At 33.9% G+C, this 16921-nt stretch overlaps 1 protein-coding gene and 1 pseudogene across 4 annotated transcripts in view; both read left to right on the top strand.

Annotated features, from left to right (window-relative positions):
- Prpf40a (pre-mRNA processing factor 40 homolog A) overlaps positions 1 to 16921 on the top strand; it is a 50204-nt gene that overhangs the window by 6390 nt on the left and 26893 nt on the right. For all 4 annotated transcript variants that reach the window (XM_059260473.1, XM_059260474.1, XM_059260475.1 and 1 more), the window contains exons 3-5: positions 6957 to 7037; positions 8091 to 8121; positions 9570 to 9586. In XM_059260473.1, coding sequence (XP_059116456.1) covers positions 6957 to 7037; positions 8091 to 8121; positions 9570 to 9586 — 129 coding nt within the window. The remainder of the gene's footprint in view (positions 1 to 6956; positions 7038 to 8090; positions 8122 to 9569; positions 9587 to 16921) is intronic.
- Positions 9840 to 10325, top strand: LOC131909771 (ubiquitin-ribosomal protein eS31 fusion protein-like; annotated as a pseudogene).

The raw sequence follows: 16921 nt of genomic DNA, 5'->3' as shown, positions 1-16921 counted from the left end.
TTATTTTTAATATTAGCCAGTCGTAAAAAGACACATAATAAATTCTCAAATCTAGGTAATTCTGTGCACTTACATTTCTCAAGCACATGCTTTTCTTTATAAAGAATATTAGCCTAGAACAAATGTTGTCTTTACTTCTATACTGTGGTTAGAGTTTGACAGTTTATACTAAGACTACAGATGTGCTTATTTCAGTTATATTTAGATGATAACTTATTTAAATATGAACTTCGTTCAAAACTTGAGATGCAGTAATGTTTTGAAGTGTTTAATGTTTGGAGTGATCTGAGAAGACTGTCTCAGTTTGAAAGAATGGATCGCTCCCTCTTTGAGATGCACAAAATACTGTTACTGGGAAGTCTTGGAGGAATCTTTTAAAGCAGATGCTAGCTGTCTTGTCTGTCTTCCCTACCACCTTTCCCTAGGAGCATCTTATTCATGAGAAATACTACTAACACTTAGTAAACATTCTAAAACAGGTGGACTAGAAGATCCTTCCCTACCCCCATTTTCTTAGTGTTTACCTAGGGAAATGGGCCTGTCTTGAAACGTTTATAAGTAAGAATAGATAGATTATGTCCTCTTATTGACGTTCATAGTTTTTCATTTGGTTATCTTATACCTTCACATTTCTTTTTTGTCAGACATTTACGTCTCTGATGAATGTTCTTAATATAAATGTGCGATGTGTAGCTTGCTTGCTCTTGAAAGCCTCCCATCATGTGTGGAGTAGCTGGCAGTACTGAGAGTGTGGGAATGTTCCTGGGTTCTTGGAAATGTTATACATATGGGTCTTTGATTTTTTTTCTTTCTGTAGTCAACTTAGCATCTGTTACTTTCCATCTATTTTAAGCAATGGTTATTTCTAACTAGCAGTTACTAAAGTTGTGGTCATTTGCTTTGGTGGGCTTAAATCCATTGTTTCTTGGTGTGCTTAAATGGAAACTGACTTCTCTAAGTGGGTTTGGTGCTCTATTAAAGGACTATAATGCCAGAAATTGAGAAATGTTTTGGGTTGAAATACAGTTTGTTGTATCTAAGGATCTAATTTTTCATTTAAAAAATTTTTTGAATGGTTTATCTTAAACTTTTGATTTTTTTTTTTTCCTTCCAAATGTAGTCTAGAAAAGTTGCTGCCTCTGTGAAGGAGACTTCATTGATTTCTATGTGCTGCATAATTATGTTTCAGTAAACTTATGGCTGCATGTATGATAGTAGTCTAATAGATTATAGTGGACCTGAAAATATTTATGATCTGCTATATTTCTTTAACTATACATTTTCTATATTTATATATACAAATACTTTGTGTTACAGTTCCTATAGTATTCAAGTACATTTAATGGCCCAGTGACATAGCTGTCATGGTCATAGCAAAAAACACTGCTCCTGTGTTTATAGGAATGTGCTATGGTACCAGTCATATTAAAGACAATCCACACAAGTCATGTATAATGCAAAATACTTGAGTTAGTGATGATACTAATAGACTATTGCTGATTTATGTACTAATAAATTTGTATTGCTGATTTGTGTACTAATAGACTATATTGCTGATTTGTGTTTACTGTGCTATTCTTTATTGGTTTAGAATGTATGTTACTTGCAGAAACAAATTCATTGTAATAAAATAGTGTCATGTTACGTCTTGTTTATTAGGTAGGCCTCTTGATAAGTCAGAAGGTTACATTCAGTGATTGATCCGTTCAGCTAGGATTGTGTATGTACACCTCACATAATAAAAATCACATGTTGTATTTATCAGTGAGTGTGTCTCTGCATGCTGTATTTAATGTTACAGATTACCCTTTCAGTACTAACAAAGTATATAGATGTAATACTGAATCTAGCTTGAAGAACATGAAAAGGGAATTATAACGGTCTTGTGTCCCAAAGGCTTTAGATGATGTTTTTAGTATAAAATTTAAAACCCTTAATTTTATAAGACTTAAGAACCACTATTTTCTGTGTTTCTTAAATTGAATTTAGAACTTTCTTTAAAAAATACAGTGGTACTCATTTTTATTCAACTACATTTCTGAATTTATTGTTACCTGTTGTAAATGATTATAATTCTGTCTTCATGTCTGTATAAGCTTTGAGAAATTCATGTACTTTATTGAATTTAGTCCCCCTTTGTGATAACTTGAGTGGGCTCTATTGTCCAGGTTATATTTGGTAACTGGATGGTCTAGAGAGTTAAATGAATTGTATACTAACATTGCAGAGCCAGCATTAAATTTGATTCTAAATCTGGGTTTGACTTCTTATGTATTATTTATTTCTATTGAAGGTAAAAAGTGTATGCTGTTCGCTAGATACCTTTAATGAGGAAAACAAACAAAAACCAAAAACAGAAAACACCTGAGAAATAGGCAAGGAATGGCTGAGGGAAAGGGTTATATAGAGGGTTCTTTCATTGTAAAAGTTTAATAAGCACAATGCTAATAAAGTACTGTTGGTTGGTCTTTCATGTTTTCAGGTGCTGGGCATAGATTCAACCATTGATCATTCAAAAATATTTAGAGAAAGATTTGTGTCTATACTGAATGTGCTCAAGCATTTTTGCAATATAAAAGCTATGTAGCATTTGATATTTATTAAGTAATATAAGAAATCTAGATATTTAAAATTTTCCAGGATTATGCATAGATTATATATAAATACTTTGCCGTTTTATATGAGATAAGTGTTTGGAGATTTTGTTATTCATTAGGTGGTATTAGAACCATGAATACTGTGAGACAACTCCAGTAGCTGTCCTATCTTTGGTTGAGCACTATTTAAATTGCCTTACATTAATTTTTGCATTTGATTCCTCACAGTAAGTCCTGTCAGATAATATTTTTGCTGTTGATGAGAAATTGAGGTCCAGAGAGGTCAATGTCATAGCAGTCCAAGATCCTAAAGTCAAGCTAGGATAGGAATTCTGCTAGTCTACCTTAATAGCTGTGCTAGGCTGTTTCTCTCTGTAAAATTGTAAAATGTAATCAGCTGAGTTAACTTCCTCAGAGCATGAAGGGTAGCTCCTCTTATTAGGTATGTATGTTCCAAGATTTCCTGTGGATTCCTGAAACTGAACCATATACACATGGTTACTGTTTTTTCTTAAATGCCCTACTGTGTTGCCATGTAATACTAGAGTTTATCAGTCCTTGGAAATTTTGTGCTCTGATAACTCCTTTACATTGTCACTGTACTTAGGTTTGGGGCCATTATTAAGTAAAATGAGGGTTACTTGAAGTTGTGCACAAAATGTTGCCAAACCTAAAGTTTTCATGTAATATTTTTAGACCTACATTGACCATACGTTACTGAATATGGCATGTGAAACACAGATAAGAGGTGGAAGAGACTATTTGATTTACTTTAGAATAATAATTTAGTAAACTAAACCAAGCATGGGAGTTGTCTTAATAAGTGTTTTCTACATGTGAACAAATTATAAAAATACTGTTTACCTTTTATATAGCTATTTAACAGAAAATGTATTGACTTTATATTACTGTTTTATTTTTTAATTTTTTTAAATTTGTTTTTGTTATTTTGAGGTGGGGTCATCAGATCCCCTGTGCCTGGAGTTTAAGAGATGATTGTGAGGCTCCATGTAGGTGCTGGGAATTGAACCAAGGTTCTAGAAGAGTGGTCAGTGCTCTTAACTGCTGAGCCATCTCTCCAGTCCCTTGTCAACTTCTACAGTATTCATACTGCTTTCACTACTGGTTTTTTTTTTTTTAATTTTATTTTTAAAAGTACGTAAAGTGGTAAATAAAACACTCATTTATATCTAAGATTAGAAACTATCTGGGATGCTAAGAACAATTGAGTAGGTTGTGTGGTGGGCACTTGGTTTTACTCATTGCAATAAATCAATGTGCTTCTTCTAAATATCTATTTTCTCAGTGCTAGACACTGAATACAAGGCCACCTGCATACTAGACAAATGCTGTACTATTGAGCTTACATCTGCAGTTGTATTTTTATCTTTAGTTATGATCTTGTTGGGGAGATTGTCCATACTGATTAGGAACTTTTGGTTTTCCTTCCTTGGTCAGTAGTGTAGTAACAGGGCTTTATTAAGAGAGTCATCCACAATACCTGGCTTGAATACATCCTGATAAGTGGCTTTAAAATCTCCCCCTACTCCAGGGCTGGAGATAGGACTTAGCGGTTAAGAGCATTGGCTGTTACTCCTTGGTGTTTGCTTTCCCCCAAACACTCTGTCTCTTTTCTTAATAACTGAAGGTTGTAGTTATTATAGTACTTTATATATTGGCCAAAGTATAGTATCTTATAATAGATTTCACATTAAGCTAATGTGAATGGCCAGTTATGCTTAGAAGAAAATGATGTGTTTCGTGAAATTGTTGTGGCACTATCATAGCAACTAAGCTAAGAATTTTTCCTTTTTAGTAAACATCATTTTATTGAATTTAAGGGTTTATTAACAACGGGGGACGGGGAGGGCAACCCAAAATAGGAAATCTAAAAGACTTTATAGTTAGATCTGGCTAAACCCTCCATGTGAAGCAAGAAACTTTAACTAACCATGCCAAAGAAGACAAACATTGCAATCTCAGTTTTGGTTTGGGAAGAAAATTAAGCCACTACTGAGGATTTTTTAAAAATGCCACTTTTCTTTAAGTTTACAGCCTGGATTCACTTTCATTAACACTGTGATGTTAAAACAGCAAAAAGGTGATATAAATATTTCATTAGTCTCAAATTAGGGGTGCTGTCGAGAAACTACTATAACTGAATCAAAGCCTTAGAATTTAACTTCAGAGACAGCAAATTTAAAATGTACCTCTGTGATCTGTGTTTAGAATAATAGAAACAGGAATCATTGTACCATTTCCTAAATAAATAATGGTGGCTTAGGGAAATAGATCTTTCTACCATGCTCAAAACTCTTGAGAGCTCTAAATATATCAAATTTATATAGTAGTTTTGTATGAAGTATAGTATCTCTCATATTGATGTTCTTTAGTTTCATATTCATACCATCACTTTTAGAATATTTAGTTACATAAAAATTTAAAAGCTCACAGATCACTTTGTCAGGTAAAACAAGTGTAGTTAGACTCTGCCTGCCAAGACTTAGGGAAAATGCTAAAGAAGACTGTAGCTCCGTATTTCCTGTCACATCTCACTTTCTAACTGTAACTAAATTCCACACTCATAAACAATTTCAGTGTATCAAATGTGAGAAATAGGAAGGACAGTGAAAGAGACAAATCTGTCGTGTCTGCTTTTTCTTTATATGATTTGGATATTTGATATTTGCTGTCTCTTTGGTCTGACTAAAATTTTGCACCTCTATTATGGGGTTTTATGGCTTTGTTTTTTTTTAAATGGGATTTTTGTCTTTAAGTTATAGTCAGTAGTTCAACTCAGTTTAGTTTACTTTCAATTTCAGTTTAGTTTCAACTTAGTTTATTCAGTCTATTAACACCGTGAATGGTCTCTTTCTTAAGTTAATGCTTATGCTACCTTTTTATTTATTTATTTATGTATTTATTTATTTATTTATTTTTAATTCTACTTTTTAAAGCACTTTTTGTTCCTTAGGAGAAAGTACTTTCCCCCCCCTGGTTTTTAAACTACCACTTTTGAAATTATAGGATTCTAGTTTGGAATGTAGTACCAGCTTTTTATTAGTTGTAAATACAGGACATTTAGATTTTTCTCACTGTGCTTTTGAAGTGCTTTCTCATGACGAGTTAGTTGCCTGTTGAGTTTACTGTTGTTTCCCTAAGCACAGGTGTGAAACCTATCTCTGAAGGGTAGATGGGTTTGCAAGCAAGCATAGTTTTTCCTTGCTTGCTGCTGCTTTTTTCCTAAGATGTATGTTATTTCTTTAATCTCTTAATGAGGTTTTGGAGGTGTCCATGCTTGTTTTCAAATTCTATGCTTTTTATGAAATCTTTTTTGGCCATATCTTCGAAGTAATCCATCACATTCTTGTAATCATAGTTTCTGTCCAATAGTTTAAATAATTTTTAGCTCTTTTTTTTAAATCAGTTAACTCCATGCAAGTCTATAGGTGTGCCAGCCTATTTCACTTTGAGTTTTAACAAGTAATAAAACTACACATAGATATTCTTGTCTAATTTTATATTTTCATATTGACCAATGTGCTTATATTTTTCTGTTCCTATTTTTTAACTTGTTCGTTTAATTTGAAGCTTGACTAACCAGTTTCCTTGTCCAGTACCCATGGTTATTACAACTTTTTTCCCCCTACAAGTTTCTTAGATCCTTTTGCTACTCTTACTATATTAAAGTTAAAATTCTAATATGGGACTATATATTTTATTTTATGTAATATAGATGAATATTGGATCAAATGCTTTAGAAAATGAATCATCTGGTTTTTACGCATGCTTAATAAATACTCAGATTTTAATTTGGTCATTAGTAGACTAAATTAAATTCTCACAAATTAATATGTTCAGGTATTTACGTACTTTTCTGTACTTAACTTATGACTAAAGGGTTTTATATATATTTTAAGTCAGTATTTAGATTTGAAGCACTGTAGATCTAAGATTGTGAAAAGGACTGGATTACTATAAATTTCATTCAGTATAGATTAAGAATAAAAGGTGAAAATTCTGATAAATTTTTATTTTATAGTCTTATTGCAAAGAAAGAAGAAACAATGCTCAATTAAAAATAAAAGGAAATGAGTAGTCTCAAGTTTTAAGTTAGATAATATAGTCTATTCTAAATTTACTTAATTAAAATATTTTTTACCACACAAATGAATTACGGCGTAAGTATTGGAACAGGATCATTATAGCATACTTCATTCATTCAACAAGCACTTACTAGGCATATTATTTATATAATAAAGTAGCATAGTTTCAGTGGTTTATATTCTTAAATCATATTTACAGTCCTATAAAGTGTTTGGATCTTACATGGTAACCGTTTTTTAACTTTTATTTTAGATGCCTGGAATGATGTCTTCTGTAATGTCAGGAATGATGATGTCTCATATGTCTCAGGCTTCCATGCAACCTGCCTTACCGGTTGGTAATCTTGTGAAAATAATTATTTTCTGAGTTTTGATTGCTTTCATGTATAAATAATAATGTGCATGTACTTGATAGACCATCCCAACACTAAAATGTAAAATGAATTGTAATTGAGCATTACATTGCAATATATATACATGTTCAGTGATTAAATTAATTCTATAATGAACAAGGCACTTAAACAGGTTGTGAGAGAAAAACCATTATAGTAGTCTTGTAATATTTTCAAAGGTAACATTTATTATATGCTAGTAAAAATTGATATTCAACTTAAAAATGAGAAGACTTAATTTGAAATCCCCATTTTATTGAAACTTCAGCTATTGCAAATTAACTTAGAAAGTTCTTGAATAGACTTACTGTCATACTTAGGTAGTAATTTGGTGATTTTTTTTATGATATTAGTGTAAGTATGTTTATTTATTTATTTATTTATTTATTTTTTGGTTTTTTGAGACAAGGTTTCTCTGTGTAGCTTTGCGCCTTTCCTGGAACTCACTTGGTAGCCCAGGCTGGCCTCAAACTCACAGAGATCCACCTGGCTCTGCCTCCCGAGTGCTGGGATTAAAGGCGTGTGCCACCACCGCCCGGCAGTATGTTTATTTCTTGAGAGCCTACTAGTTTTAATGAACAAGTAGGAATACCTATTTGGAATAGTAAGATTTTAGTGTTTGTATATACTATATTACAAAAATATCCTGTGGTGTCTTTGGCCCTATTTCTAATATGTTAGTATTGGTTCTTTTTGTTGATTAATTAATAAGACTTGGTTTTCAGAGCTTTGTAGATTTCAGAATTGAGAGGGAAGAGTTTTGGTTCTGCGTACAATTGATAACCATGTAATGTCTTAAAATGCTAAAGTTACCCCAACTTTATTGATTTCTTGAAATGTATAGCAAGCCTCAGAGTTGAAACCACCAGAAATTTTACAGTTGGTTGAGTTTGTGGCTTAATAGATTACACATGGAACTGATTCATTGTACCTTATTTCTATAAAATGTAGTTTAAGTGATTTGAATGGTAGTAATTTAATTTCTCTTCTTGCAGCCTGGAGTAAATAGTATGGATGTAGCAGCAGGTATGTCTACAGTGTATAGTGGACTTCATTTGGAAAGTTGCAGGCATATTAACAAGGAATGAAAGTGGTTATCTGGGGCTGAAGAGACAGTTCAGCAATTAAGACCACTTGCTATTTTTTCAGAGGACTTGGCATCTGTTCCTCATTCTCACATGGTTAACTACCATTTGAAATTCGAGTTTGAAAGGGATCTAATGCCTTCTTCTGGCCTCCTCAGATACCAGGCATGCATGTGCTGTACATACATATATTTTGACAAACCACTCATGCACATAAAATTAGTTTTTAAAACTGATCTTTATGATTGGTTAATATTTTCTCAATATCTGACAATAGACAGATAGCATTTATAATTGCATTCTTAATTCAAATTTATTATGTAAAACCTTTGGTTATCATAATTTTATATTTTGTAATTATTATTAAATACTTAGGATTTATATTGAAACATTTGACCTGAATTTCAGTGATTAACAGTCCTGCCAACATAGTCAGGGCTCAGAGAATATTTGCTTAATGAATGAACTCTCCTGAGTCCATATTTCTACTTAGGGAACATGGGAAGAGATGGTAGCTTCTCTTGTTAGATGTGAAGTATTTTCTTGTCATGGACTTCTGGGCTACTTCACAGTCATTTTTGTTGTTGTTACCTCCTGGGTCCTCATAGTCAACTTACCTTTCCACTGCTTTGTATCTATTGTTGATACTTATAGTCAATTAAATGCTTTCCTTATATGTAAACCTTTGTTCTGTTTTGTTGTACAGTCTTTGCTTTCTCTGTTACTTAACATTTTAAGTTGACTAGTTTCTAAAGTTAGACATTATTTGTATGAGTTTTGTCCCTAACAAACACCTGAAATCCCTTACATTTTATATATATGGTAGTGTAGGACACTAACAAAACTTTCTGCAATGGTGTAAGTGTTCTGTAACCTATACTTAGTATCATACAGTTGCTACTAACTACATGTAATTGGTATGTGAAATGGGGCTAGTTCATTTGAAGAACTATTTTTTAAAATTATTTAATTGTAATTTAAATTTTAAGCAAGTGTGTATGGTGTCTCATGAGTACTGTGATACACAATAGCACATGCATAGGAGTAAAGTAACTGAGTTTGGCAAAAGTTAGAGAATAGAGGCATTATTGTACTTTTGTAGCATATATAAGAAAGAAAGGAATAAAATGAGATTGACAGAATAGCCAGAAAGCAAGATGAATGTTTCTCATTTTGGCAACTGACAATTAACTTTGGAGATTGAAAGCTCAAGTTCTGAAAATGCTATGTGCTATAGATATATGTTTTGTTTGTGGAATGGGAAGCAAGTCAACAGATAATATGGGACAGCTTATAAGCTTTAATAAGAACAGAAAGGAAGAAATAATAATAAATATTGGAACTGTTAAGGATCACTTCACTTACCACTATAAATATTTTGTCTTTTAGGTGCAGCATCTGGTGCAGTAAGTACTGTTTAAACTATTACTTGCTTCTTTACATTTTTTTAACCTACTGCATTGATCCTTGTTTTCTAAAGATTTATGTGTTAAACCAGTCCTAAGTTTCCCATGCCAAATGTTGAAACTATTTTAGAATCTAATTTTCATGAGAGTTAGGAGAGATTATTTCTATTTTATGTGACTGTTTCAAAATACCAAGGCCAATTACTTTTGTAAAGAAAACAGGCTTTTGGTTTTCCATTTGGCCATTTGTGGTGGAAACAGCACCAACATGGAGATTTTCATAAAGACCTTTATGGGGAGGACCATCACCCTTGAGGTTGAACTTTCAGATGCTATAGAAAAGGTAAAATCCAAGCTCCAGGTTAAGGAGGGAATTCCTCCTGCTCATTAAAGGCTTTGCTGGTAAGCAGCTGAAAAATGCCATACTCTGTCTGACTACCACATTCCATGAAAGTCCACCTTTCATTCTGTGTTGAGACTTCCTGGGGGTGCCGAGGAAAGGAAGAAGTCTTACAGCATTCCCAAGAAGACTAAGCAAAAGAGAAAGGTTAAGTTGGCTGTGCTGAAATTTTGTTAGGTGGATGAAAATGCAAAATTAGTTGCCTTTGTGAAGAGTGTCCTGATGAATGTGGTGCTGGAGATTTCATGGCCAGTCACTTTGACAGACATTACTGTGGCAAATGTTGTCTGACTTAACTTTTTCAACAAACCAGAAGACAAGGAGTTGTGCTTGAGTTAATAAAAAAGAACAGGAATTGGGGCTGGGGGGCAAAAAAGAGATGTTTGGAACTGGAGAGATGGCTCTGTGAGTAAGTGTTTGCTCTATAAGCATAAGAACCTAATTTCAAATCTTTATCATCAATGTAGAAGCATACATGCCTATAACCCCAGCATTGAGAGCCAAGACAGGAGAGTCCCAAGAGCTGGCTGACGAGCTTAGCCAAACAAATCAGTAAACTTCTATTTTGATACAAGAGTAAGACAGAGAGCAGTAGACTCCAAAGTCCTTCTCTGGCCTATATCTGCATTTGCAATGGTGTGTGCATATACTCCCACCCCCTACTCACCAAAGGCAAGAAGAAAGATTTATATTTCATACAGTTTTGAAGTTTGAAAAATCTAAGATCTGACAACTCTATTTGTTTGGTCTGTGGTTAATGCCACCATCTTAATAGCATGACCAAAGACATTACTTTGGTGTGTAAGAAAAGTATGGTGTGGAAAAAATCAGAATGGCCAGGGAGTAAGAAATAGGTGAAGCCAAGGAAGGTTGAAGTAGAATTTTTACTTTTTTTAGGCAGAATCTTATATAACGCCTATAATGTCCTAGAGGCTCACATACTTTCCTAGAATTGGCTCATGCAAACTGTTCATCCAAGTCTTTGTTAGATTTTACAAAGTAAACTTGTTGAATTGTACATATTCTAAGTTCTTTTAGGAAACTCATAGTTTTAAAAAGTCGTATAACTTGTAGGAAAATTACTCTTGATTTGTTTTCATGTTTTTATTAGTAGACTTAATATAGCAAGTATTAGTAACTACTTAACTTGCTTTATCTTGTGAAGAAAACGTTACAACTGTTAGAGTATTTGACTTACACACTAATAATTTAAACTGTTCATCTTATAGTAAACAGATAACTGAAACTTTCTCCTTAAAATAATAGTTTGGACAAAATCAAGAAAATGTATTCTTTATTTTCATTAACCTTTAGTGTATAGAATAATGGGTTTCATTATTACATGTTCACGCATGCATATAATAAACTTTGAATATATTTATCCTCCTTTTGTTTGTCCCTTCTCAAGTTAAGTCCTGTTTTATAAAAGTTCTCCATTATTTATTGGAACCTAACTTGTCTGTCTTGGAGGGTGTCTTGTTAAATACGAGTGTGCAAGTCTCCCTTGTGTTTTGACTTGATTCCTTCAGGAATATAACTGAGAAGTGGTATAGCAAATCCTAGTTTAGTTTTTTGAATAACCTCATGTTTCTGAAGTAGCTATACTAATTTACCTTCCCAGCAACAGTGTATGAGGGTTCCTATTTCCTATACAACCTTGACAGCATTTGTAGTTTGTTGTTTTTTCTTTTCTTAATAATTCCAGTTTTGACTGCCAGAAGTAAATGAACTTCTTTGCATTTCCCTCTTAGCTAAGGCTATTGAGTTATTCTCTCATATATTTATAGGTCTTTTGTACTTCTTAAGAATTGTCTGCTTTCTGGGTATGGTGGCACATTCATTTAATCCAAGCACTTGGGAGGCCAAGGCAGATGGATCTCTGAGGTGGAAGCTAGCTGGTCTACATAGTAAGTTCCAGGAAAGCCATGGCCATATGGAGAGACCTTGTTTCAAAAAACGACAAAAATGTCTGCTCAGTTCACTTGTCCACTTACTGATGGTACTGTTCTTTGGATGTTTTATTTTGATGTAATCCAGGTATTCCTCATATGTGAGATGAATAGCTGGCAAAGATTTGTCTACCATTAGTCCATCTCTCTACTGTGTTGTTTCTTTTGCTGTGCATGAGTTTTTAACTTTGATAAAATCCTGCTTGTCAGTTCTTATACTATTTCCTGAGGTATTTTCCATCCAGAAAGTAACTATATCCTGAAGTGTTTCTTTTACTGATTTCAATGTTTTAGGTCTTGCATTAAGTTCTTTGATCCACTTTGAATTCATTTTTATAAAGTAAGAGAAAAAGACCCAGTTTCATTCTAAGTGGATATCCACCCAGTTTTCCGGGCATAATTTACTGAAGCTGTCATATTTCCAATGTATTTTGTTACTCCTTGTTGTGAATCAAATGGCTGAAATGTTCATAAGGGTTTTTTGATTGGTTTCATTTTTTTCCTGTAACCTGTTCCCTTGGTTGTGGTTTTCATTGTCAACTGAACTTTATGGAGACTCATGCAGGAAGATTGGTGAGTTTATTTCTGTGAGAAAATTTACAGTGGATAAACTAAGGAAAAGACGGACTCTTAAGTTTATGGGACGCCAGTTTGTAGACTGGAAGCTCAGATGGAACAAAAGGTAGAAAGGCAGAGGGTGGTAGCTTGCTTTCTGATTCTTGCCCACCTACCATACTTTCTCTGCTTTAATGGACTTTGAAACTTTGAACCAAAATGAATTGTCATTAAATTGTTCTGTCAAGTGTCTTCATAATAATAAGGTAACTAATATAGTCATGTCTGGTTTTTCCTTTGTATCTTGTTCTGTTCATTGTTCATTTTTATTTATTGTGGCTCTTTAGTGAAATTTGAAGTCAGTGTTGGTAACTGGCTTTTTTTTTTTTTTTATTTTTGAGAAAGGGTGTTTATATATCTCTGGATCTCCTGTAGATGTCTCTGTAGACCAGGCTGGCCTGCAACTCAGAAATTGCCTTCTTCTGACTCCAGAGGACTAGCATTTTTGAAGAATGCTTTGGATATTCATAAGAATTGTATAATTCTTTGAAGATTGTTTTTCAGATTTTGGTGGGGATTGCGTTTAAGCTTTGGGTACTTTTGGTAACAGAGCTATTTCCTAATACTAATTCTGCTGAACGAGTAATATAGAAGGTCTTTCTGTCTTTTTTCTTTCTTCGGTGTTACACAAAGTTTTCATTATAAAGGTATTTCACTTACTTAATTGAATGTATTTCTAATTATTTTGTTTTGAGGCTGTGGTTTATAGGATGATTTTCCTAATTTATTTCTCAAGTGTATTCACTATTTGTATATAAAAATTACTTTATAATGCTTAGTATATATAAAAGCTACTAATTTTTGCATGTTGATTTTGCACTCTACTACTTTACTGAAAATGTCATTTCTGAGTTTTCTGGTGGAATCTTTGGGATTTTTTTTAATATAGGGTTATTTTCAAATAGGGATTATTTGATACTATTTCCTTTCTGTACCTCTTTATCTTACTCAACTGCTAAGAATCCAAGCATTTTATTGAATAAAGGTGGAAAGAATTGACACCCCTTTTAAAAGAAATACCTTGAGATTTTCTTCTTTTCGTCTAATACTGCCTTTACACTTGCCATATACTGTATTTATGTTGAGGTATGGTCCTTTTTTCCAGATTTCTTCAGGGCAAGTTTGTTTTCTCCTGTGACCGCCTCACCTTCCTTTCTTCCTCCCTCCGGTTTTTTTTTGTTTTGCTTTAGAGAAACAGGGTCTGGAATTCTATGTAGCCCAAACTGCTCTTGAGCTTTTGATCATCCTGACTGTACCTCCCAAATGCTGGTGTTACAGGGTGAACATCACCATACCCAGGTTATGTGGACTGGAGATTGAGTCGACTTCGGTGTCCTCTCAACTGATTTACATCCCCAGTTCTTCATGAACACATGTTGAGTTTTATTGTTTTTTCCCTTACATGTAGTAAGGATATTATATCTTATTTATGTGCTATGTTACTTTTATTGGATTATATGTTGAACCATCCTGAATCCCTCAGGTGAAATGAACTTGATCATAACGTGTGATTTTGTTAATATTTCATTACATTGGGTTAGTGCAAAAAAGAATTGCAGTTTCAGACCATAAATTTCAGATCAAAACTAGGCTGAAACACATCTTCATTAATAAACATATTAACAATTTTACTCAATGTATTTTTGCCAACAAAAAGTTTGTTCAGGCAGTGTTGTTACATGCCTTTAATCCCAGCACTTGGGAGGCAGAGGCAGGTGGGTCTCTGAGTTTGAGGTTAGCCTGGTCTACAGAGCATGTTCTAGGACAGCCAGCATGAGTTCCAGGACAGCCAGGGCTACATAGTGAAACTCTGTCTCAAAAAACTGAAAAGGAAAAAAAAAAAAAGTTATGTTTATTCCCATTTTGTAAAAGTCCTTCCAGATTCAGTAGGATTCTTGGAATGTATTCTCTTCATTTCACTGATTATAGAGGTGTATTCCCTGCAAAAAGTTGTCAGAATGTTTGAAGTAGTTAAGTTGGCAAGAGATCAGATATTAGATAATGAGCTTATTAATAGCTCTTCATTCAAATTTTGAAGTGTTGGTTATATCATGTGTTGTTAAACATTTGGGGGAAGAATTGAACCTTTTCTGTTGATCATACCTGGCTGTAGGCATTTTGAGTTTTTTTAGTGTAGCTAGAAAACCTGCCCAATTTGGTGAACATTCTTCTCAGATGCAGTGAGATTCATAAAGCTGTAGTAGATCAGATCTGCACCAGGACCACTTTTTGATGCAAACTTTGCATTAGAAAGTACATTGGAACTTCTGGCTCTTAACCACTTAGCTCGTTATTGCTGATAGTCACACATAAGCACATTTGTCATAGCATATCATAATCCATTCAAGAAATGTTTTTTTTTGTTGTTGCATAGAGTAAAGGGAAATGTAGGTTCAGCATTTTTTTTTTTTTTTTTTTTTTAATTTTTGGTCAGTTCATGAGGCACCCTTCCCACTTAGCAAGCTTTATCACCTTTCCAATTTTCTTCAAATGCCAAGTGACTGCTGAATGTTCCATACTGAATTCTTTGGCCACTTCTTTTAAAAATGATCAGCGTTGATGATCATTACCAGCTTTGGAGGGCCAGCTCCCTAGCTTCTCATCTTGAAGACATTGCTCTCCTTTGCAAACTTCTCAAATCTCCTCTGTGTTGTTAGTGTATTTGTTATCAGTGCCTGGAACAAATGTTCTGTTGATGTTTTGAGTTCTGTTTGCTGCTTTACCAGTATTTTAAACTTAGGAAAATTGTTTGAATTTTCATTTTCTCTAAAATTTTCATATATAAACAGTGACCAATATTCTTTAATAAAAAATGTGAGAGATGTATATTAAAACACTAATCTCTTGTATTAAGAATGTATTTGAGCTGGGCCGTGGGCTAAACTACACAAAGAAACCCAGTCTTGGAAAACACCCCCGCCCCCCCCCCCCCAAAAAAAAAAGAAAATATTTGAGATCCTTGTGCATAATGAAGTTGTCTATTTTGATATCTTGGTTTTTGTTGCTTTTTTTTTTTTTTTTAATATGATCACTTACTGGTATAACCTTCTCTAGGCTGCCTTGGCTGTGTGTCTCAGAAGTTCTGATTTGGATGTGTTTTCATTGTCACTTGTCTATGAATTGCGTTATTTCCTCTCTGGTTGTTTGGATGACTGACTATTCATTCTCCAAATATTTGTTTGTTTCTTATTATTGATTTTTAGGTTTATTCCATTATGATCTGGTAGAACAGAAGGAATACTGGTCTCTATATCTGTGTGCAGGCATGTTTGTATATGTTGAGACTTGGTCTGTGTTCTGTGACATAATTGATTTTGGAGAAGTTTCTATATACTTCTGAGAAAACTAGTATTTCCCTACCTCTTGATTGGAATATTCTATATGTATCTGTTAAGCCCAGTTTATTCATAGTATATTTTAGCTGTGAGGTTTCATTATTTGTTCTTAGTTTGGAAGACGTATCTAAATATGTGTAGTATTGAAGTCCCCCACTATTGTCAGGACTTACGTTATCTTTTATATCTTTCAGTATTTGTTTCATAGTATTGGGCTCTACTCCAGTATTTGGTCCATAAATGCATTTTTGTTTTTGTTTGTTTGTTTGTTTGTTTTGAGACAGGATTTCTCTGTAGTTTTGGTGTTTGTCCTGGATCTCATTCTGTAGACCAGGCTGGCCTTGAACTCACAGAGATCCGCCTGGCTCTGCCTCCCCAGTGCTGGGATCAAAGGTGTGCGTCACCACCACCCGGCTTTGCGTCTATAAATGTTTACAGTTGTTATACTTTGAATTATTTCATCTTAACGTGTAGTGCCCTGATGATAATTCTTGGTTGTCACCTATATGGGGGCAGGGGACACTAAAAATTAAGCTACTAGGTACACTTGTTAGGATTTTTTTTTTTCTTTTCTTAATTTAATCATTTGAAGTGGGAAGAACCACCCTAAATCCAGATCTTAGGGTGGGAAGATCCACCTTAAATTTAGGTCACACCTTCTGGAGGTAGCCTATATAAAGGATATGGAAGATGGAAGTTCTTGCTCTTTGCCCTCACTCTAGCTGGCAAGTTCATTCCTTCGCTGGTATTAGAGCTTACTTTTTGATGCTGGCATATACTTAAACCAGCGGAGATATCTAGCCTCCTGAACTGAACAACTACGGGATTCTTGGGTTTTCTTTTGATAGACAGCCATTTTTAACTAACTGGACCAAAGGCTATAAGCCACTTTACGTTCTGTTCCCTATTGGTTCTGTAACTTAGAGAACCCAGACTAATACATTCCCTCTTTATCATTTCTAATTAGCTTTGACTCCAAGTTTATTTTGTCTGATACAAGGATAGCTCTGCCTGTATATTTATATTTTCCATTTAC

This window comes from Peromyscus eremicus, chromosome 4 (genome assembly GCF_949786415.1).
Source record: "Peromyscus eremicus chromosome 4, PerEre_H2_v1, whole genome shotgun sequence".
Lineage (NCBI taxonomy): Eukaryota > Metazoa > Chordata > Mammalia > Rodentia > Cricetidae > Peromyscus > Peromyscus eremicus.
This window is presented reverse-complemented; position numbering and strand designations above follow the sequence as displayed.